Source organism: Salarias fasciatus, chromosome 11, assembly GCF_902148845.1.
Source record: "Salarias fasciatus chromosome 11, fSalaFa1.1, whole genome shotgun sequence".
Lineage (NCBI taxonomy): Eukaryota > Metazoa > Chordata > Actinopteri > Blenniiformes > Blenniidae > Salarias > Salarias fasciatus.
Genome location: NC_043755.1, coordinates 4,286,923 through 4,309,169, shown reverse-complemented (window position 1 = coordinate 4,309,169; position 22,247 = coordinate 4,286,923). Strand labels below are relative to the sequence as shown.

At 44.6% G+C, this 22,247-nt stretch overlaps 1 protein-coding gene across 2 annotated transcripts; it reads left to right on the top strand.

The window, feature by feature from the left end:
* The first annotated feature begins 89 nt into the window (after positions 1 to 89).
* On the top strand, positions 90 to 22,121 carry atp8b2 (ATPase phospholipid transporting 8B2). Of its 2 annotated transcripts, XM_030103403.1 has the most exons (30): positions 90 to 223; positions 3,057 to 3,124; positions 8,221 to 8,279; positions 8,407 to 8,520; positions 9,243 to 9,341; positions 9,454 to 9,515; positions 9,639 to 9,711; positions 10,143 to 10,213; positions 10,315 to 10,394; positions 10,820 to 10,978; positions 11,058 to 11,146; positions 11,349 to 11,545; positions 12,039 to 12,159; positions 13,017 to 13,104; positions 13,184 to 13,218; positions 13,308 to 13,467; positions 13,558 to 13,746; positions 14,237 to 14,352; positions 14,549 to 14,713; positions 15,066 to 15,177; positions 16,299 to 16,404; positions 16,998 to 17,310; positions 17,423 to 17,606; positions 18,800 to 19,023; positions 19,116 to 19,199; positions 19,320 to 19,565; positions 19,689 to 19,827; positions 20,086 to 20,216; positions 20,997 to 21,608; positions 21,879 to 22,121. In XM_030103403.1, exons 2-30 carry the CDS (start codon positions 3,100 to 3,102, stop codon positions 21,975 to 21,977), a joined length of 4,152 nt encoding a protein of 1,383 aa, XP_029959263.1. In that variant the 5' UTR covers positions 90 to 223; positions 3,057 to 3,099; the 3' UTR covers positions 21,978 to 22,121. The 2 variants fall into 2 exon arrangements, with proteins under 2 accessions (XP_029959263.1, XP_029959262.1); XM_030103402.1 differs by lacking the exons at positions 90 to 223; positions 3,057 to 3,124 and adding an exon at positions 5,326 to 5,438.
* Positions 22,122 to 22,247: the final 126 nt, after the last annotated feature.

Genomic DNA, 22,247 nt, shown 5'->3' with positions numbered 1-22,247 from the left:
TCTCTCTCTCTCTCTCTCTCTCTCTCTCTCTCTCCGGTCTGAAGCCAAACCCTCCCTCACCTCCGCACGGTGCACATCCCCGGTGCCTTCCTTCCTTCCCTCCCTCCCTCCACCTCAGTGGCCTTAGATCTCCACCTCAGCCCGGCGGCTCCTCGTGACCTCGGCGGCCGGATCCTCCGGGATGCCTCCAGACCAAACCCGCTCCTGACGCCTTCTTTTAAAGGTAGGAGGACTGCGAGCGCGGAGCCGCGGCTCCCGCCTCACACGCATGTCTCTGTCCCCCTGAATCAGCTGGGAATATTGACGCGTGTCTCGGTTTTCACAGTGAATTCTTCAGCTCCGGTTACTGCGCCGGTGAGCTTCAGTCCTGCAGTCCATACTGTTAGATCTAACCTCTCCTGACATTTATCATCACAAACTCAGAACGAAAGTTCAGTCACAAACTTACTTGCACACTGACTGCATAGAATAAAGTTTAAAAACAGGTTTCTACTTGATGGGAGTAAAAATTAATGAGGGATGTCACTAAAAATAAAAATTGTACGCTCATAATGAATTAGACTTTTTTAAGTTTGTGGCATTAAATTCCTTTGTTTCAACATCACGTCATGAAAACAAATAAATTATTTATAAATATGAAGGAAATGTAGATTTACTTACTGTTGTGTAAAATATTTTAAGTATGTATTCGTGTCATTCATTATTTACATCGATATATATTTCATGCAGGGTTGCACATTTCTTTGATTGATTGTGCATTTACTTTCTCATGGAAGGATACATTTCTTGCTTATGTGCATGTATTACTGCAGTAGTTTCCATCGTGGGAGTAAGCTTTTATATCATAGTGAAAAATCTGCAGTTGGTGAACCACTTCAGTTCACATTTAAAGCTTATCTGCTTGACTGTGTTTTTAGTTTTTATTGTTTCACTTTGTTGGTAACTTTCTCATCAAATTTATAATTGTCATTACCAGGATGTACAAGGGTATGATGTGCAAAATGTCAATGACAAAACTGGTCTTGATGATTTGAAATTCCTAAAAACAGACCAGGGACAACACCAGATGTTGCATGTGAGAAAATGTTGAACGTAGAGAAAGCTCTTCTGCCCATTTTGATTGCAGCAACACATTTCAAACTGTTTGGGCTGAGGCAAAGTTCTCATGTGTTGGTGATGTTCAGGCTCTGCGATGGTACGACGTGATGAAAACAACTGTGACTCTGGACTGATTCAGGATCAATTCTAGAAATCACTCAAAACTAAAGCATTTGATGTTTTTATCAAATGATAACATCACCCTCCAGTTCCATACAGATGCAGTGATATCACTGGAGTTGTTTGTTTGGTATGTTTACCGATTAAAATAATAACCAGTAAGAAAAACCATTTGATGCTTTTCTGTTTCATTTCATCCTCTCGGGCTGCCATGCTTTCCTCCTTGGTGGTACATGAAATTTAACTCTTGACCTTGAATGTGGAGGGAATCCCAGCTGTGGCCAGAGGCTGATTCAGTTTAGAGCTAGCCAAGAACACGGTGCAGGCTGCACTGACTTCCGTCGGCGACTCTGCAAAAACAGAGCAGATAAATCCACATTATTCATATGATAAGATTCTGAAAATACAAAAACAATACAGGAGATCAACACACATATGTTAGTATACAGTAAGCTTGACATGGTTGACAAAGGGAAAAATAAAAGATGCGTTCGCTCATTCGTCCGGTTAGAGTTTATCACAGAGCAGCTGAAGAAGGCAAACTGCAGATTAAATGTAAAACAAAATATGCTCCCTTATTTCAGTCATTGTGTTTCATCAACTTTTACCGCTTGACATCCTCTGAAGCATCAGCCGGAGAGCGTTGAAAGGGATCTGCTCAGAAGCCAGAAAGGTGCTCATATATTCAGCGTGTCCCTCGTGGTTCTCGCTCTCCCAGCAGCCAGCTTCATGTCACACGGGCACGGTGGCGGTTATACGGTTATACGAGCCGCAGATGGGAGAACCTGAGGGGAAAGGATGGGAGAGCGAGGTGAGAGAACACGGGACACGGCGATCATTCTCGCCTTGCAGACGGCTGGATTCATGGTACAGTCCATGAAGTGAGAGGAGAGAGCGAATAAGAGCGTATGACAGGCTGGAAACTGTAGCTGAAAGCTGATCGCAGAAAGGCAGAGCAGCTCTTTCTCAACAGTATTGATTGGATATGCACTGCCTCAAATCCCTGTCTGCCACGTGGCTCGGATCTGAGATCTGGTACAATGTGCAATAATAATTCACCTCATCTGCCTCATCTGTCATCCTCCGACTTCAAGCTCTTGTACTGAGCAATAAGGTTTATGATCATAAGAAATCAGCATAAATGAACAGAGCAAGAGAGAGTTTAAAGAGAGACTCCATTACTCTCTCTCATTGACTGCACACAGACAGTGGGAAATGGCCTGAGCCACCAGTCCCCCGACACGGTGTGCCACTGAGGCAGATGAAGCTCGATGAATGTCGTTTCCTTATTATGACTCCAGCAGGCCAGAAGCGATGTGGTGCAATAGTGTGCAAGTCCTCCTGTTGTCTCGTTGTTCTCTCACTCTGGTGCCGAACTGGTTTTCACTTTTCATTGTGAGGATAAAGAATTCATTTCACTGCTTTCAGTTGCCCAAAATGGCAATGCACATTCTGCAGGAGAAGTTTTTTTACAATGGGGTTGTTCCTCAGATTTCCCTTTTTGATGCTTCATGTAAACGATAATACTGTTGTCATGGCTTCCGAGGTGAAATAAGTGAAGAAAATGAAGTCACAAAGTAATAAAAAGCACAGGTAGCAGTAGAATTACATAGCCTATGTTTTTAAATGTGTAAGGACCCAAAATATATCAGTAAATACAGCAATGTGAGGATTTGTTTTGAGTTATATCCACTCATGCGGTTCTCGCTGCAGTCATTCCTTCATTCCTTCATTCCTTCATGCCGCCACAGTTAAAACCCTTCACTCGTCTCGCTGTCCTTCGCTCCGTGCTTCTTGCTACCTGTGTATTCATCACCTTCTTTTCTGTCCTTCACCAGACAGTCCCATGGGCCAGAGCAGAGGGTCACCAGCAGAGTGGACATGTTCAGAAAGAAGCCTCCCCCAGGTCGGTCCCCAGCGTTAAACACCTTCATCACACATGAGATTTGAGCAGGTTCCTTTGATTTAATGATTCCTTGGTGACTGTGAAAAGTGAGGGAATATGTGAGTCTTTAGCCTGCATTGAGTTGCAGTTCGAACTTCAGAGGATGCATTGAAGAGAGATTCTCACGTGTTTGTCCATGCCAGGTTTTGCATTGTTCATTGGTGCATTAACAGCATGTGCACATTTTTATTTAGATACACCCAGAGAAATATTTTCTAGGGTGCTGGGCCATTTTCTCCCTGCTGGATTACATGTCCCCATTTCTGCTGATTATTCTTTTGGTCAATTTCTTTTCTCACAACAGTTGGATAACTACCGTATATCTTGATTGCATAGTAGCAGAACGGGCTCATATCCAGTCTGTCAAAATCAAAGCAAATTCTATCTTATAGTTTAACTCACTCAAATGCATCTGCTGCATAGAACTTTGCGACATGTTGTGTGGATATTTTTGGTTGAATGCTGGGCTTTTTCTGTGTTGTTTTATCCACTGGAGCCCTTCCCAGCTGGCTGAGAAAAGGGCATCGATCCATTTCAGTTCAAAACACAAAGACCCAGACTCACACACACACTCCATTAACCTGAAATACATGCTTTTGGACTAAAGGAGGAAACCGGAGTGTCTGGAGAAAATGCATGCATTCACAAAGAAACCATGCAAACTCAATGTGAAAACTTCCCAAAGTCCATCCTGTAAAAATCCTGTGAAGTGTTACATTACATTCTGTTGTTAAATATGTAATAGTTTTTTTCAAGTACACATCAACTGTAAACTCCATTTATTCTTGATCAATTCAAATATATTTTTTTTAAAAGTCGTACTGATTAGACATCCAGAAGAAAATATATCTATTATTTTAAAAATGGTCTATTCATTTTATGTTGGAGTATTTTATGAAACAGTATTAACTTAGTTAGTCCCTTGGATTTTATGTTAATACCTTTTTCTATATTTGTCTAACCAGCTTTCCAAATGCTCCAGTATTTTTCATTAGTTAATTTTTCCATCTTAAAAAAACTGTTGATAAATCATTTCTTCACTTACATATCTTATAGTCTCAACTTATCAACACTGCAGCAATCTTGTTTCTGACAGGCATTCTTACACCCTCTTATTACAGTGTCTTGCTCCAGTGGTGTGCTTTTGATTGTGCTTCTCTTTTCTTGATATGAAAATTGCAGCTCGGTCTTAACTGCTTTTTTAACAGTAAATGTATTCAAGAAAATAGTGCATGGAAATTTTTGAAAGTGGTTGCACAGGAAATAAAGTGTTTAGAGTTTCCTTAGTTCTCCTTAGTTCTTCTCATACACGTGCATGTTCACACAGTTACACTGACAAAATGATCCATATGTGCATACTAATAACACCCATAAGCGCGTGCTTGGCCATCTTTAATGTGTCGGCACGCGGCTCTCAGAGCAGCACGTGCTGAGGCACCTGTCTGGCCCCTCCCACTGCGGCGCACCTACACCCATTAAACAGGCAGGCAACCGAACTACTGCGTAAGCCATTTTGGCTCTAAACCACCGAGTCTCAGCGTCGTGCAGTCAACGTTTTCGGAGCCAAAATGGCGCCCAGTTGCGTCGCTGGGCGACTCGCTGAGCCGTAGGATCCCTGCAGAGGCGGTATCCATAGCAACACCCTTCAAACTTCCAGCCTTGGGTGGTTACGTAATGCCTCCAGCGGACAGTTCATGTTGAGGATGAGACTCAAACTGATGCAGCCTACCGGACTGATGAGGCAGCAGATTTATAAAAACACTGCTGATGTGCGTTTGTTCAACATTGAGACGGAGCCTCTGCAGCGTCTCGGCACTGAAACCCACAACCTACATATTTAATGCAATTCTTCTGCAGTCGCAGCGTGTTCCCGGCGACACATTAATTGTGAAGTTGCCGGTTGTAAATTACCTCAGAAAAGAAAGTGACCTCAGTAAACGGTGAGGAAGCAGAAGAAGGCTAGCAACAAATCGCACGTGCATGGTTTCTTTTTTCTTTTTTTCTTTTAACGAGGAGCTGGGATAGGAGGAGAGGGGAGAGGCTGAGCCACGAGTGGGACGGTCCTTAACGCAACTTGTGTGAAGTTGGGAGCCGAAGAGATGTTGCGGTCAGAAGAAAATAGAGCAGATCTAGCGAATATCTAACAGTGACTTCCAGAAATCTAAGATGACAGTGCCGACAGACATCCCGGACAAGTGGTTTCAAGTGGTTCTTCCCCTGCACAGAAAGAAAAAGAAAGGATTCAAAGGGGGCAAATCGAGAAAGAAGCGGACAGGTACGATCAATCCGACAGTGAAAGCTGTTGGTGGGACGATGTGTTGCTTTTTATTTCTTATTTCTTGCCGTTTTTACTGTCATTCCCACTGGAGGTAAACACAACCTGCCATATTTAAAAAAAATAAAAAAAATAAATGTAATTATCATCCTCATCCCACTGAGTCCAAGTTTCATTCCTCATGTCCATTTCACATCTGTGCTTGTGAGCATTCTCTGCACACTTCATCACATCACATGTCTGCATAACAGAAATTACTTCAGGGGGCTGTACTGTACCACTTGTATCAACATCTGCTATCTAGACTTGGATGGTTTATTTTAGAAATCAAATGCAAATATAAATAATAACAGTGCTACTTGTGATTTCCTGTGTTATTGTTTTCAGGCATATCACCTAATAAATAGAAATAGAGTTGTCCAGTGTTAGTAGTAGATTATTTAAACGTGAACACAAAATGGGGTTTGTGTGAATCTAAATTTTGAGTAAGTAGGTGATGCCCTTGTCTCTGCTGCCTTAGACGCTGATCAATCTTCCTGGCGCCGTGCAGCCTCCACTGCACCGCTGTGTCTGTATCCTTATTCCTTTGCTTAACTATCATGAATCACGATGGACGTGCACCTTCGTTTGACCTCCGCTCCATCAGTCTGTCACCGTGTCACTCGCATTGTTTTTCGACAAATTAGATCACTCTGCACGCACGCTCACGACTGCAGACGACTCCGCTATCCCCTCCTCATCTAATTGGATCAGCCGCTGTGAGAAATGATCACTTCTCCCGGGAGTGATGTGATTCTGACTTAGGGTTGGTCATGGTGGGGACATTAGCATTTCCCATAACAGAGATTCACTGTGCGCTGTGGTCATTAACGTTTATGACTCCAATCTGCCCGAACTCCGTCATTACAGTGTGTCGCTCTAATAGCTGTGTGTTTGTGCTCTCACATGTCCCAGCATGAGGAGAGGAGTGTTGGAGCGGCGGGAGGGCGGAGAAAACAAAATGAGAGCTTAGGATTTGATGTATTGTTATTCATGATGTATAACATTAAGTCAGTCAATATTTCTTTACCCATTTGTGTGCAGTTGTGTGTGGAAACCTAATGCTCAGGATATAAGGCTGCAAATGAAAGTTTCTCAGTAATGGGGATTTTATGGATCTTTGCAGACTTGCTGGATAGCATGTAGTGTGCGTCAGGGCTTTTAATGCCCTTGAAGTCGTCAGAGACATTAAACACTTACTGAGCGATTTGCTAAAGATGCTCCTGCATTTGGGCTGAGTGGGTCAGCTTGCACAGGAATAGCTGGGTCAGAGACAGTTTGGTCCTGACAATAGATTCCGGAGGGCCTCAGTGCTGATCTGACTTGGCACATGTATCTTGCCTGCTTCGGGAGACTTAATGCAGCCTTGGCACAGCAGGTTGGGACGAGCTCTCTGGCGTCCACGTGCCACAGAGAACATCAAGATGACCTTCAGGAAGAGAAGAAAAAAACACAAGAGGAAGCTGAAAGAAAATGAAATGATTAGATGATTTAAAATTAAACAAGATAAACATAATTTGTAATTCTTATGATACAGTATTTCTTCAAAGCTGACACAGTTTTCTAATTTATATTCAAAACAATGAAAGACAATGGAGCTCATCCTCATCACCATTGCTGTTTCACTTGTTGTCACTCCTCTCAAGCACAGTAGAAATAAGAAAAAAAAAAAGATTGTTTACCAAATTGACAATATCCGCTGAGACAACAGCTGAGCTGGTCTGTGACCGAGCCGTTCTTCTCCTAGAACAAATCTCTGTTACGATCTGACAACAAAGCCCAGCTCTAATGGGATTTTTGTTCTAAGTGGCCTGTTTTTGGTGAAGACAAACCAGGACAGCGATGGAGGTTTTGAGCCGACGTGCGTGTTGAGAGGTCTTCACAGTGCTGCACAAACACAGGAAACCACAGTGTCTGTTTATGTGCGTGCGATTATAGGGCAATGTCTTCTGTTGTGTGATGTCCCTTCCTCTGGCGCCTCGTTGCCTCTCAGTCATCAGCGAACAGCGTGTTAAGGACTTTGCTTGTTCCGAAACTGCATTAAGACGTTCTGCATTCTGTGACCATGGGCATGTAAACACTGAGCAAAAAAAAAAGAGCAGTCATTTCATTTTATAAACCATCTGATCGATGTTACAGGAGACAGGACTGGTGGAGGAGAGGAACTCCAAAAATACCCTGCATTAACATAACCACAAACCAGAAGGTTAAAGAGCAGCCTGACAATGAGTTAAAGAGCACAAGAGCTTAGGAAAAAGAGATTGCATTATTAAATTATGCTTTGTGAAACATTAACCGTAATTGTTGTGCTTGTTCATTTGTTTTCTACTTGAAAGCCGTCTCAGTACTCCCGTTTGATGCAGCAGTCGTGCTGGGTTGTTTATCTGGCCCAGATTGTACATCCGGTCTTTAACAAGACAGAAGCAGCAGCCAATTAAAGATCTTCGGTCATTTTTTATGTTTATCAGTTTCAGTGGAAGACAAAATGATTGTGCCTGGCATTCATCGACAACGTGTAAACAATCCCGTGCACTCCCTGTGTGTTTGGATGAATACACTGAAATATCTGACTGTTCTTCTTGTGTCTGTCGTCTTCTTTTGCCCAAGATCTTTAAAGGATAACATTGATAACAATGCTGACAAATGGTGCCGTGCACCTTGTGTGATCGCTGCTGTTTGATATCTTTATATTTTTGGCATTTTATTGCTAATGCTTCACCTTATGCCTTTTGTTTTCTGGCAGAGGAGGAAAGAAGGGTCAGAGCCAATGACAGAGAGTACAATGAAAAGTTTCAGTACGCAGTAAGTCAATTTCTCTGATGTGCATAAATCCTAAAACGTGGGTCCAAAAATGATTTAAAAATAATTTCTACTGAAATGACTTAAACCCTGACAAAAGTATGTGTTTTCATTTCCCTTTCTTCATCAGAGTAACTGCATCATGACATCCAAGTACAACATCATCACCTTTCTGCCCGTCAACCTGTTTGAGCAGTTCCAGGAAGTGGCCAACACGTACTTTCTTTTCCTGCTCATACTGCAGGTCAGTGTGTGTGTGTGTGTGTGTGTGTGTGTGTGTGTGTTTCTTTATATATTCACTCACAAGTGCTGGGTGAAGGAACAATACACAATAGACAAGGGCTCTGACAAAATATATTTACTGAGTAAAAAAATTGATTATTTAAAAACATTTTTAAAGACAAAGAACAGCTTGTTGCAAAATCCCCTGAATATAGAACCTTCATTTTGGCGACCTTGAATCGTTCTGCAGTGCATCGCTGATGTTTTACCGTAATGACAATAAAGCATTCTGAACCCGAATCTGAATCAGATCAATGGAGGACAAGAAATACATACTACTACATACTCTTGAAGGGGTACATTTAAGGGTGTATTTTATTATAAAAACAACTATATTGAATAGAATTCAGACTAATTGTGACAATTACTTTCATTTTCCGTGTCGTCCGTTCAGATAAACTGAGTGTTTTGATGTGATAGAGCGACTCAAACGGATCACCGGTCCTTCACATGGTTAACACAGACAGAGGGCAGTCAGGGGTGTAAGGCGTAACTGTGGCTTTGTTGGGAGAGTGGTTGTGGAAGGTTGTAGGTTTGATTCCCCCAGAGGCTTTTAATGAGCCGAGAGTCATGTCCCTTGATTTCAGGAGATAACACACTGTCCAATAAAAACATCCTCAGCCACTTCTATGTCTCTCTTCCTGAACAGTATCCATGTTTGTTCATGTCTCTGCCTGTGTGTAGCTGATACCTCAGATCTCCTCCCTCTCCTGGTTCACTACCATCGTGCCTTTAGCTCTGGTGCTGAGCATCACTGCAGTAAAGGATGCAACAGACGACTATGTGAGTATGATCTGAAGCACATGTTGACCCCTGATTACAGCTCAGTGACTGTATTACATTGACACATGACTTCCATTCAAAAGGAGCTCACGGTGATTTTTCTTCCTTTTAGTTTCGTCATAAAAGCGACAACCAAGTGAACAACAGACAGTCTCAGGTTCTCATCCGGGGCTCGTGAGTCATTTCAATATTTATTTAATGTTCTTTATTTACACAGTTTAATAAATCACACGATAACTTCTATGCCTTCTTTTCTTCACATTTCTTCAGTGTTTTGACTTTGACTCCGTGTTTCAGGCTTCAGAATGAAAAGTGGATGAATGTTCGAGTGGGCGACATCATTAAGCTGGAAAACAAGCAGTTTGTGGCAGTAAGTGGTTCGCCAAGACACTGACGCAGATCAATTAATGGAACAGTGTTTTGCGTTTGTACAGTCGTAACGTGGAAATCCTCAAGGCTTTCGTAATTTGTGAAAGCTTTAACTCTCTACTCTATGGTTAGATTGTAATTTTCTTGATCTCATTAATGTTGTAGGAGCTATTGTTGTTAGGATGCATGAATAATCTTTTCAGCAGTAAAAGGGTAGGAATATAGGGGTTAGGAAGACAAATAATACAAAACACTGAATAAACCATTTATAATGTGCATTTTTGTTTAAAGGAGTTAGTCACTAATATGTTTCCGTAATTTTACTAACAAGATAAATTAATTCAAGCTGCCACCACTGTCATTTAAATGCTGCCTTTCTAAATCTGTTCCCGTGGAGTCGATACTCACCGCAGCTGTTGTATCTGTTTTCAGGCTGACCTGCTCCTGTTGTCCAGCACCGAACCTCACGGGCTCTGTTACATCGAGACGGCCGAGCTGGACGGGTCTGAAAACACACACACACACCGCACCCTCACTTAAAATAACAGCATGAGACGACGTGCGGGAGCAACATCTGACAGGCTGAGTGTCTGTCGTCCTGCAGGGAGACCAACATGAAGGTGCGTCAGTCTGTGTCGGTAACGTCTGAACTTGGAGACCCCAACAACCTGGCCTCATTTGACGGTGAGCAAATCAGAACCCAGTTGAAAAATAAAAGATGCAAGTGAAATATTTTCACTCGCACACACTTTCTGTGCTCGTCGGCCACCTCTGAATGACAGCCTATCATTTCCCACCCACCAGCATGCACATCGGAAGAGCTTTGAGTCAGCAAAAGCACGCCCACACACCCCTCACCTGCTCAGGAAAATGCATTACTGCAGCAAACCGACTCCCACTTTGCCTCATATCAGCTTACAGATATGTGTGCGTTCACTTCTGTGCATGTATTTAGGTTTTGACAGCAGCTTGATCTGGTGGAGATGTTTCATTTAAGTCCAGATCGCACCAGGAGGAAGTAAGAAATAAGTGAATGTGTTGTGCATGTGTGATTTAGTATTTAATTTTTTTTGTGTTCTTCGTTTGTCCTTCCTCTCCTGCCTGTGAAGGTGAGGTGGTGTGTGAGCCGCCCAACAACAAGCTGGATCGTTTTTGCGGCACTTTGTACTGGAGGGATAAGAAATACCCTCTGACCAATCAGAACATGCTGCTCCGAGGATGCGTGCTCCGCAACACCGAGGCCTGCTACGGCTTGGTCATCTTCGCAGGTGTGCGACTGTTTTTTCACATGAAAAGACACACCTGGGAACCGCTCAGAAACTCACTCTGGCTCTGCTTCCGTCGAAGGCCCGGACACCAAGCTCATGCAGAACAGCGGTCGCACCAAGTTTAAGCGTACGAGCATCGATCGCCTGATGAACACTCTGGTCCTCTGGGTAGGACACCCCAAACCTCTCACTTTCACGGCTCATAACTATTTCAGGACATGATCTCAGAGGCTTAAATGTAGTTTCATATGATATATCTCTCCCAGTAATGTACTCTCTCCTGAATTAGGTTTAAACGGGTTACAGATCTAAATGTAAGATATTTGTTTGAAACCCCGCTTCAGTGTCGGCGTCTGTGCTTCTCTGTCAGATCTTTGGCTTCCTGGTGTGTATGGGCGTGATCCTCGCCGTGGGCAACGCAGTGTGGGAGAGAGAGGTGGGCTCACGCTTTCAGAGCTACCTGCCCTGGGACCCTCCGGTGGACAACTTCTTGTTCTCGGCGTTCCTCTCCTTCTGGTCCTACGTCATCATTCTCAACACCGTGGTGCCCATCTCTCTATACGTCAGGTAGGAAGAGGCCCTCTCCGAAGGAAGAAGAAAAGGCAGAATAATGCAAAACAAATATGAAACTAAAGATCAGGCGTTAATGCTGACGACTCGCTGTTTACACCGACTGCTCCGTCTCAAAGCTCCACATTATTGTAACCCCATCGTCCGAGCCAATGAACCTGATAGCGACACATAAGATTTGAAGAGGATCAAACACACTGAGGACAGAAAGCCTCAAAAAACCTCTGCAGGACATCCAGGAAGTTTGTGACACGGTAATTTGCAAGGAGGGATGGGGCCAGCAATAAATCCCTTCTTCTGCTCCACGAATCTCTAATCCCCATTAATTATTTTTGAGCATGGATTAAACTTTGAGCGTCCGATAAAATCATTTTAAACTTTCAGTAAAGTGGGACTGCCAGCTCTCCTATTGAGGGAGAAACTGACCCGATCGCCTGTTATAACCTACTGTTTTGATCGCCCACCCTCTCTCTCTCTCCCCCCGGTGCAGCGTGGAGGTGATCAGGCTGGGCCACAGCTACTTCATTAACTGGGACCAGAAGATGTTCTGCTCGCAGTGCAACACGGCGGCTGAGGCCAGGACCACCACTCTGAACGAGGAGCTGGGTCAGGTGGGCACACACACAGCACACACACACACAGTAAACACACAGTCAGAGAGCATCGGCGGATCTGGTCTCCGGGATCCACAGTGATTAAAGCTGTTTCACCAGCAGATCAAACAGACACATCAAATTAATAGATATTAGGATTGAAGAGTGAAACAAACTATTACCTCCCGAGATCTGCACGTCATGTGATGCCTGCTGGCAGTATTTACTTTAATTTACAGTATCCAATAAAGTACTTCTCAGAAAATGAAGGTCAAATAGGTAGTTTGTCATTTAAAAACCAGCGAGTGTCTTCCCCATTACACAATGTCTTTCACTATGACTCGACTTTACACTTCACAGAACTTTCACTTGTGAGCATGTGTCGTTTTGACAATATACTGTATATAATCATTTTCAAGTCTGCCCATTTCTTTTTTTTATTATAATGTATTACATTTCATTACACTTTAGCAGATAGGAATCAATCTTTCCCAGAAACACAGTACTGCATTATCTTTGCTGACCATTTGTCTGAGGATCAAGCATTTGTTTTTTTAGCTTCAAATTTAAAACATTTCCCTGTCATTTTCAATTAATTATGCAATAAATGAATGGAGCCACAATGTTCTTATAGAAACATAAAATTAGATCACATCTGAAAAGATTTTTAAAGCTAAAAGGATGCTGGCAACAGTCACTGAATGCATTTTGTTTTCTTGATGACTTTCTTTATGACTTTCTGCATTTGTCGATTTGCCTGCGAATGTCACGTGCAAGTTTAAAGTTGTCAGAAGCATCAGATTTATTCAGCATAGATCAAGAAACAGTGACCCCATGAAACAAGGGTTAAATCAGTGTTTTATTGCTTGTCTTAGGTTGAATACATCTTCAGTGACAAGACTGGAACCCTCACTCAGAACATCATGAGCTTCAACAAGTGCTCCATCAACGGACAGCCTTACGGTAAATGCATCAGAACATGCATCACAGCTGCACACAGAGAACAAACACGGGTTTTAAATCATGTCTGTGTTTCTGTCAGGGGAGATAACGGATCCACTGGGAAGTCAGCCAAAGGTGAAGTGGCCGTTTTTCATGCGTTCATGCACTTGTAGTCTGTGGCCTTTTTAACCATGATGAATAAATGATCTCCTGTGGACCCTCAGAGGATCGACTTCTCCCCCTTCAACCCTCTGGCGGACCCGGACTTCTGCTTCTACGATGACAAGCTGCTGGAGTCGGTGAAGGTGGGCGACGCTCACTCTCAGGAGTTTTTCCGCCTGCTGTCGCTCTGTCACACCGTCATGAGTGAGGAGAAGAGCGAGGGTGAGCGAGAGACGGACGCAAATCACAGGGGAAAATGACACCATTAGGCCTGATCATCATTTATAGTTTCTATTTTTCTGTCCTGCCCAGGAGAGCTTGTCTATAAGGCTCAGTCTCCAGATGAGGGCGCCTTAGTGACGGCCGCCAGAAACTTTGGCTTTGTGTTTCGCTCCCGGACGCCGGGCACCATCACCACCACGGAGATGGGAAGGACGGTCACCTACTCCCTGCTGGCCATCCTGGACTTCAACAACATCCGCAAGAGGATGTCTGTCATAGGTGAGGAAGAGGCAACAGTCTTTTTGTCATCCGACTGTGAAAAAACATCAATTTGTGCATATTATTAATTATTTAGATTTTATTTCTAATTGTATTTACTGACGATTGGAACTTTTTGCAAAAGAAAACACAGTGTTGGCTTTACAGAGAAGATTGTACTGACTTAATAGTCTCTATCTTGCCTTGATATTTCTCTGATGTCTGCTTCAGCTGTATTACCCACAAGATGACTGTGAATCACTGTTTTCCAGACAAACTGTATATTTTCTCTGGGATTTATCTTTTAAAAGCTTTGAACAAACGGAGCTCCGGTCATAAATCCGCTCCACCGTTAGTGTCGTGTCAACACCACCCCGAGCTCACACTCATAAATCAGTGTTAAACTGTCACCTTCCAGACCGGCCGTGTGACACATTTCATGAGAGAATGACTGAAAGCGATGGAGTGTCGTGTCTCTGCTTTCATCCCGCCCTGTTTTTTTGTCTTTCAGTGCGAAGCCCAGAGGGCAGGATCCGCCTGTACTGTAAAGGAGCCGACACGGTGCTGCTGGAGAGGCTCCACCACTGTAACCAGGAACTGACAGCCGTCACCTCAGACCACCTGAATGTATGTAATCACACCAGTGGGTCGATGAACACTTCAAATCTCTGACTGGAGCTGCACTGCCACCTAGTGTCGTCTTTGTATGAAACAGCTTTTTAACTGAATTTTCTTGTGTCTGTGTTTCTTAAATAGAACTCACTTGCACTTGTCATTCTGCGATGTCTCGTGGAAAGTTTAAATTCTGAGTTTTCGCCTCCAGGAGTATGCAGCAGACGGGCTGCGGACGCTGGCTCTGGCCTACAGAGATCTCTCAGAGGATGAATGGGAGTCCTGGTCGGAGAGCCACAGCGTCGCTGACAAAGCCACCGACTGCCGGGAGGACAGGCTGGCCGCAGTTTATGAGCAAATAGAACAAGATATGATGGTCAGTGAATTAGTTTGAGAGTAACTGTATAGAAATCTTGCACCTGAATTTATTTTTTTTGTGCTTTGTGTGGTCAAGCTGACTCGTATTTTCATGGTCATTATTTCTCAAATTCATTCTGCTCAAAGCAGATTCAAAAGAGTGTTTTGAAAAAAGAGGAAGGTTGTGGTATCGCTCAGAGTGTAAATCTGTTTCGAGCTGAAAGGTTTTGCATATTGCACAGTTTTTTAACTGGTTTGCGCTATTCATAATGTTTCCTGTCACGATGCAAATTGCCGTGAAGCTCTTCCTCAGTGTTCTCGCTGGACGTTAACAGGACACCGTGTCTGCACGCTGTTCTCTGTGTGTCCAGCTCCTGGGAGCCACAGCTATAGAAGACAAGCTGCAGGAAGGCGTCCCAGAGACCATCGCAGTCCTCTCCCTGGCCAACATCAAGATCTGGGTCCTTACTGGGGATAAGCAGGGTGAGATCTACACAAGGTGCACTGTGAAATGTACACATGCACAGGTGACCAAATGAAGCCCTGAAGCATCGCTGCTGCCTCCTCTGGGGCTCCGTACACGTCTCCCTCCATCATTCCTTTATTCATCCTGCTGCACCCTTGTTGTCATTTCACACAGACACTATGAATAAATCCACCCAAAGTATAGAAACCATTTCTTCTGAATGCCCATGGATGAAAACAACGTCACCAGAATGCACCTGGCTTTCTGACTCTGGATCCTCCAAATGTTTTAAATCTCAAATCTGGACTTTAATAGTGGAACAGCAGAGCATGACTGAGAAACAGACACACACGGCATGTTTATACTTAACTGGAAAGCAAAAAAAATGCCCATTTCCTGTGAATTCTGTGAAACTGGAACTTTGTACTGCGAGAGTGAGAAGTTTTAAAGACTTCCCAGAAGCAAGTTTGAGTCTCCTCAACATGGAAAAACTATTAAAAAAACTCATAAAATACATTTAATATTATTCTGCTTATAAGAATAAATCATTGCACTCTCCAAACTTTTTTGAAATGTATTGTTTTTAACTAATAAGTCTTTACATCAGTTTTTTACAGCTTTGCCGTGTGTGTCAATAACAGAAAACAAAGTTCAGCATGTGTGTAAGAATCTAATATGAAAAAGTCATTCCTCCTGTACTTTATTTCATCCCTTTATTGATTGATTGATGTGATGATGAACTTGTTCATCTTTTTCCTAAACTCTGACAGCAGCAGTTCATGGTCTCTGATGGATGTTGTTGTTTTATTCTAATTGTCCTGTGAATATTGTGATGTTGGTAGAAGGCTAAACATTGGTTACCATCCCAGTTCTCAGCTGCACAAACTCAACAACAGACCAGGAACTGGTCATCAAGGCAGAAGTCCCCAGTTTGGCACAATAAACCACGTTTTTCAGCAAAAAAAAAAAAAAAAGTACTTCCCTCTGCTGCCAATTTCAAACTACCGTACCTGAAAGTTGATATTTCTGTTTTTCCATGTGTGCATGCACGTTTGACTCTCTGAACTAATGATCTGACACCTCGTTGTTCCCGTGAAGGGCTTAAACGTTCTCGGCCATGTTCTGTCCTCTCATCCAGAGACGGCTGTGAACATCGGCTACTCCTGTAAGATGCTGACGGACGACATGACTGAAGTGTTCATCATCGGCGGACACACGGTGCAGAGCGTACGGCAGGAGCTCAGGTCAGCCTGCTCGTCTTCCTACCCACAAGTCTCTGCTCCTCCGCGCTGAAGTTCCCACGCAGGGAGTTGAAGCAGCACAGGACAGGCGTCGCCCCTGAAATAAACAGAGAAGTGCATGCATGATTGCAGCGAGTAGGTGTGGTAGCTTTGTAGCAATGACTGAACAGTGTCCAGTGTGTTTTCTTTGCAGTCAACACAAGTGAGTTCAGTTTACAAAATAAAAGCATAACAGAAAACATATCAGTATCTGATAGTGCAGGATTTTCTCTGTTACTCTTTAAACTTGTCACCATCTTTTTTTAGTTTGTTCAGTGTTTTTGTAGTCCTCATCATGGATTCCTCCCTCAGTTCCTCTGACACACAGTGCCTTTAAATAACAGATTTTCAACACTCATTTCTCTTTACTGCTTTGAGTTACTCTGCTTATTCCTGTTTTATTTTAAAGAGGGGCTTCCCAGTTTTACTGCTGGTGATATGTTATGCTAGCCTGACCCCTGAAAAAAAGGAAACGATGAAAAGATAGAAACTGCCTATTTTCTGTTGCTCCCCAGGAGAATACATGATGATATGAAACTCTGCCTGTTTCTCTCCAGGAGGGCGAGGGAACGAATGATCGAGCTGTCACGGACCAGCGATGGAGGGAAGGAGGAAGGGATGGAGGGACTGGGAGAGGCCGGCTTCATGGGAAATGGGATGAAAGAAGGACAAGACGAAGATGATGCAGCAAGAATGGAAGAAGGGAAGCAGGGAAGCGGAGGGAAAGCAGGAGGGAAGCAGCTCCAGTCCTCTCCTCCTCCTCCTCCTCCTCCTCCTCCTCCTCCTCCTTCTCCTCCTCCTCCTCCTTCCTCCAACTTAATGGACAACATTTCCGGAGAGTTTGCCCTCGTGATCAACGGCCACAGTCTGGTATTCCCGCCACACACATTCTACAGAAATACATAAATAAAGCTGCAGATGGAATGAAAGATCGAGTAGCTTCATCTCAGAGAACCGCTCTCTCTCCCGTGTTTCCCGGCAGGCCCACGCTCTGGAAGCAGACATGGAGTCGGAGTTCGTGTCGACGGCCTGCGCGTGCAAAGCGGTGATCTGCTGCCGAGTGACGCCGCTGCAGAAGGCTCAGGTGGTGGAGCTCATCAAGAAGCACAAGAAGGCCGTCACCCTGGCCATAGGAGACGGCGCCAACGACATCAGCATGATCAAAAGTGAGTCGCGCGGTCGAGATTGAATCAGGAGAGGAGCGGGAGAAGTGTAAACTGGGTTACTGCCGAGACGGGGAGGGAAGGGAGAAGTGCAGTTTGAGCCATGTGGTTGTTGTTGTTGTGTCTACCTTTGAGCAACGGACGTTCTCAGCGGAGGTCGCGTGCTCGGCGTTGTTTAACCTGCGGTGTTGCAGGTCGTGACGGAGGCCGTGTGGAAATGTGTGTTGCAGTGCAATGTGGTTTCCAGGTCGCAAAAAAACAAAACAAAGCAAAAAAAAAAATTAAAAAAATCGGCTCTACAGACTGAATATGACAAAACTTTCCAAAAACAAGAAATGTAGCTCAGATGATGAAGTTTTCCATGTGACAGATTTGCTCAGCTTAACTTTAAGGACTTGTGTAAGAAATGATGAAAGTTTACTAATATTGTGTTTACTATCATTTAATAGTGAAGATAAAGGTGAAAAATTATCTAGTTTAATTCTTACATCTCACAAGTTTGTCTATAATATTCTGGATTTGATGCCCACAGTGACAGATGAGGGTGAGCGCTGTCTTTAAAGTGAGGGTCTGAATCCCAATTTTAGCAGGAAAAACATAACCTGTCCACATTTATGGTGCAAGTTGCTTTGACGGTAAAATGCGGCGTCTGAATAGAGGAATCAAAGTGTTAGGTCACTTTGCATGTTTGTCTGCAGCTCTGCATCGTGTCTGCTGTGCAATCGATTCCCTAAAATGAATTTGTGTAAGCACACTGCAGATATACAAGTAGCAAAGCACTGATTGGTGAGATTGGTTTACATCTGGTGATTTCTCGTGTTTTAAAAATAGACTAAGTTGTAGAAACCGTGAAACATAATAAGACTTAAGGCTTCGGCATTAGAGATAAACTACTTCACAGTGGTTTGTACTTTTTTACAAGCAGACATAAACAAAAGCTTCTCATGCAGCCAATAGTGACTGGTTTAATAGTGAATATGTTAACAAAGTATTCATGAAAACATCAGCTTAAACATTGATTAAACTTTATTTTCACATTAATTAAAGCATCGTCTAGAAGGTGGTGCGGTGGTAAAAACTGCAAGGGGTATTAAAGAAAAGCCAGGATTGCACAGGGAGAATGTGCAAGCGTCTCTGCACCAAAGTTTCAAATAAAAGTTCAGTCCTCCCAACTTCACTCTTTGTTTCTGCGACAGGCGCTCACATCGGAGTCGGTATCTCAGGTCAGGAGGGGATCCAGGCGGTGCTGGCCAGCGACTATTCCTTCTCCCAGTTCCGCTTCCTCCAGCGGCTCCTGCTGGTCCACGGCCGCTGGTCCTACCTGCGCATGTGCCGCTTCCTCTGCTACTTCTTCTACAAGAACTTTGCCTTCACCATGGTGCACTTCTGGTTCGGCTTCTTCTGCGGCTTCTCTGCTCAGGTCAGACTGCACCGCTGGTGATGGAACCTCGATACCAGGAATTTTGCTTTAACTCTCTTCGATTGCGTTCCTTTGCCTCTTTTGTCTTGCAGACGGTTTACGATCAATACTTCATCACTCTCTACAACATCGTCTACACGTCCCTCCCTGTGCTGGCCATGGGGATCTTCGACCAGGTCTTCAATTTATTGCTTTCACTGAAACAGTCAGAGTGTTGTTGAGGTTTTCATGATGGGGGTTTTCATCTCCCCCCTCCCCACTGATCTGCAACATGTATTCTGTCTCCCTGAATTCAGGACGTTCCCGACCAGAGGAGTCTGGAGTATCCGAAGCTGTACGAGCCCGGCCAGCTCAACCTGCTCTTCAACAAGAGGGAGTTCTTCATCTGCATCGCCCAGGGCATCTACTCGTCGGTGGTGCTGTTCTTCGTGCCCTACGCCATCCTGTCAGACGCCACTCAGAGCACCGGCGTGCCGCTCGCCGACTACCAGACCTTTGCGGTCACCACGGCGACGGCCCTGGTCATTGTGGTCAGTGTGCAGGTGAGTCAGGTCTGGAGAGGTGTTGGATTTCCACACAGCTTCAGTACTGTTTGTTCCACAGTGCTGTATTAACTGTGCACCTCGGCTGCTTTTTTATTTCTGTCCTTGTTTGTGTCTTTGCAGATCGCTCTCGACACGGGCTTCTGGACGGTCTTCAATCATGTGTTTGTGTGGGGCTCGCTGGCCTCGTATTTCACCATCATGTTTGCTCTGAACAGTCAGATCCTGTTCAGGATCTTTCCCAATCAGTTCCACTTTGTAGGTCGGTCCCCTGATTTCTCGGTATTTTTCTCTGTCACAGCCTCAAAAAACAAACTTCAGCCAGACATGTAAAATATGCATGTGGATATATTCAAAGTACTTGTTGTGAGATGATTAAAAAGTTTTAATATTCATGTCAACATACTATATTTTTATAGTACATACTCCAAATGTGTAAGACCTGTGTGTGTTTGTGTGTGTGTGTGTGTGTGTGTGTGTGTGTGTGTGTGTGTGTGTGTGTGTGTGTGTGTGTGTGTAGGCAGCGCTCAGAGCACACTATTGCAGCCGGTGGTGTGGTTAACGATTGCACTGGCGACAGCAATATGCATCGTTCCAGTCTTGGCGTTCCGCTTCCTCAAGCTGGACCTCAAACCTCAGCTCTCAGACACGGTGAGAAAACACACAAAAACATCTCCAACTCTGATTTGTCCATCTCTGCTGTTGCGACACGTGTTACCGTCTTCCCAGTATGTCGGCCTCGAGGTCAATGATTAACTCCAGGAGTGTGCAGGTGGTCGTAAGCTAATGCGCTCTAAATACCCTGCAAATATTGACTTTATGTGTGTGTTCTGGTGACACGAGCCGCTCTCAGCAGATGAAGTTCAGGCTTTGATGGTCTGTGAGTCTCGCAGCTACTGGGAAGTCAACCAAAACCAATCTCAAGGTGGTTTGAAGAAGTTCCTTTTTTTAAAAAATAGATGTTGTTTCGCTGTGGTCACTGGTGGGTTTTTCGTCTGGGGATGAATTTAGATGCGTGAGACTTGGAAAGGCTCCCACGGAGCGTAGGTCTTTCATATATTGATGAAATGAAAACAAGATGATAAAGCATAAGACACACAGGAGTGTGTCACAAATCATTTTTCTCATCCTTGATGCAGACAATTCACACCAAGTAGCCTAATCTCTTGGGATAATTTTTGTTTTGTTGCCATACGGGTTATTGTTTTAAAAGGAAATCCCTTCAGTTACACCTACAGTTATGCATAAAACAAACCGTCAGTGTTGTTAATGTTATTAATATTTACTTTGTTTTGAAAATATGCTTTGAATATAGATAAAAATTTAAGCAATTTAGCAGCAGTTTGAATTCGATTTTTAGTCCTGATTCCACATCTTCATATCATCCAGGATATAAACTAAATTCCTCAGTTTTCTCTGGCCGTTCCTCAGGTGCGTTACACTCAGCTGGTGCGACAGAAGAGGCGGAAGCTGGCCGGCCGCGGCGCCGGCGGCGCCTGGCGTGGCGCGGGCAGCGTGTCGGAGGGCCGGCTGGGGGCCCGCGGCGGCTCCAGGAGGTCCGGCTATGCCTTCGCCCACCAGGAGGGCTTCGGAGAGCTGATCACTTCAGGGAAGAACATGCGGCTGTCGTCGCTGGCCCTGGCCACCTTCGCCTCGAGGCACAGCTCCAGCTGGATAGACACGCTCCGCAGGAAGAAGGCCACGCTCACCAACACTCCCCCAAGCACGTCGGGGGAGTGCAGCCCGGCGCCCAGCTGCCTCTCCGGGTCGGTCCCGCCGCTCTCCAACTCTTCCTCCGTTCTGGGCGTCTCTCAGGATACGCCCATCGAGGAGGAAACCATCGCCGCACCAGCTCCAAACACACAGCCCCTCCGGGTCTCCTTCACTCAAAGCCCGCCGTCTGCCGCCGGGGCTCCAGAAGCCGCCGAGCCTCAGGGTTCGGCTCAGGCCGCCGCTGCCGCCGCCGCCTTGACCCCTGCGGCAGCGCGGCCTCACGGGGAGGACTCACCTGGAGGCTGGACGCTCTCTCTGGGGACCGTGCAGGTCAGTGGCGTCAAGACGCTCCTGATGATGACGATGCAATCAGGCTTCACATTTTGCAGAACATTTCATCACTGACACTTGAACTGTGCCTTCCTCACTCACTTCACCAACACACAACCACACATAACGTACATTTTTTCAGTATATTCTTGTAGTAACTCAAGTTCAGAGAACTTTTAACACTTTGTATTTTAGGGCATCGTACAGATAATCTCTCCACAAGTGGCCTACAAAGCTGCTGACCTGTAACTTTCCCTCTTCATCCAATAGGAAGCTCTGTTTGGACGGAAGGTCATTTCGACTCGAGCCAGCGCGTCCAGCAGCCCGGCACTCTCCTCTGTCGCCAAGGAAACCAGCCAGAACGAGTGAACCTCACGCAGCAGACAGAGCAATCCCATCTTTGCTCCCGTCCCTCAGATATTTGCTCACCTATACCTCTTGTGTGCCTCTCTGGAGATTTCGCAAGATCGGACAGAAAACATCAGCTGGTTAGAGGAATATTACCCACAGTCCTCAAAATAGGATTCGCAGAGGGAAGTGGGACCTTCTGCTGACGGGGACTTTCCCAGATACGAATTAAGATTTCAAGTGGGATGAAGACTCCGACGGTGCTCGACCGCTGAGTTTCTACAGATGTTT

What these genes read in the sequence shown, in the direction of transcription:
- atp8b2 (XM_030103402.1), top strand. Translation starts at nt 5,330, where the DNA reads ATGACAGTGCCGACAGACATCCCGGACAAGTGGTTTCAAGTGGTTCTT. An exon ending in GAGACGGCCGAGCTGGACGG is followed by an intron (nt 10,214 to 10,314) that starts GTCTGAAAACAC and finishes GTCGTCCTGCAG; the next exon opens with GGAGACCAACATGAAGGTGC. An exon ending in TCACCTCAGACCACCTGAAT is followed by an intron (nt 14,353 to 14,548) that starts GTATGTAATCAC and finishes TTTCGCCTCCAG; the next exon opens with GAGTATGCAGCAGACGGGCT.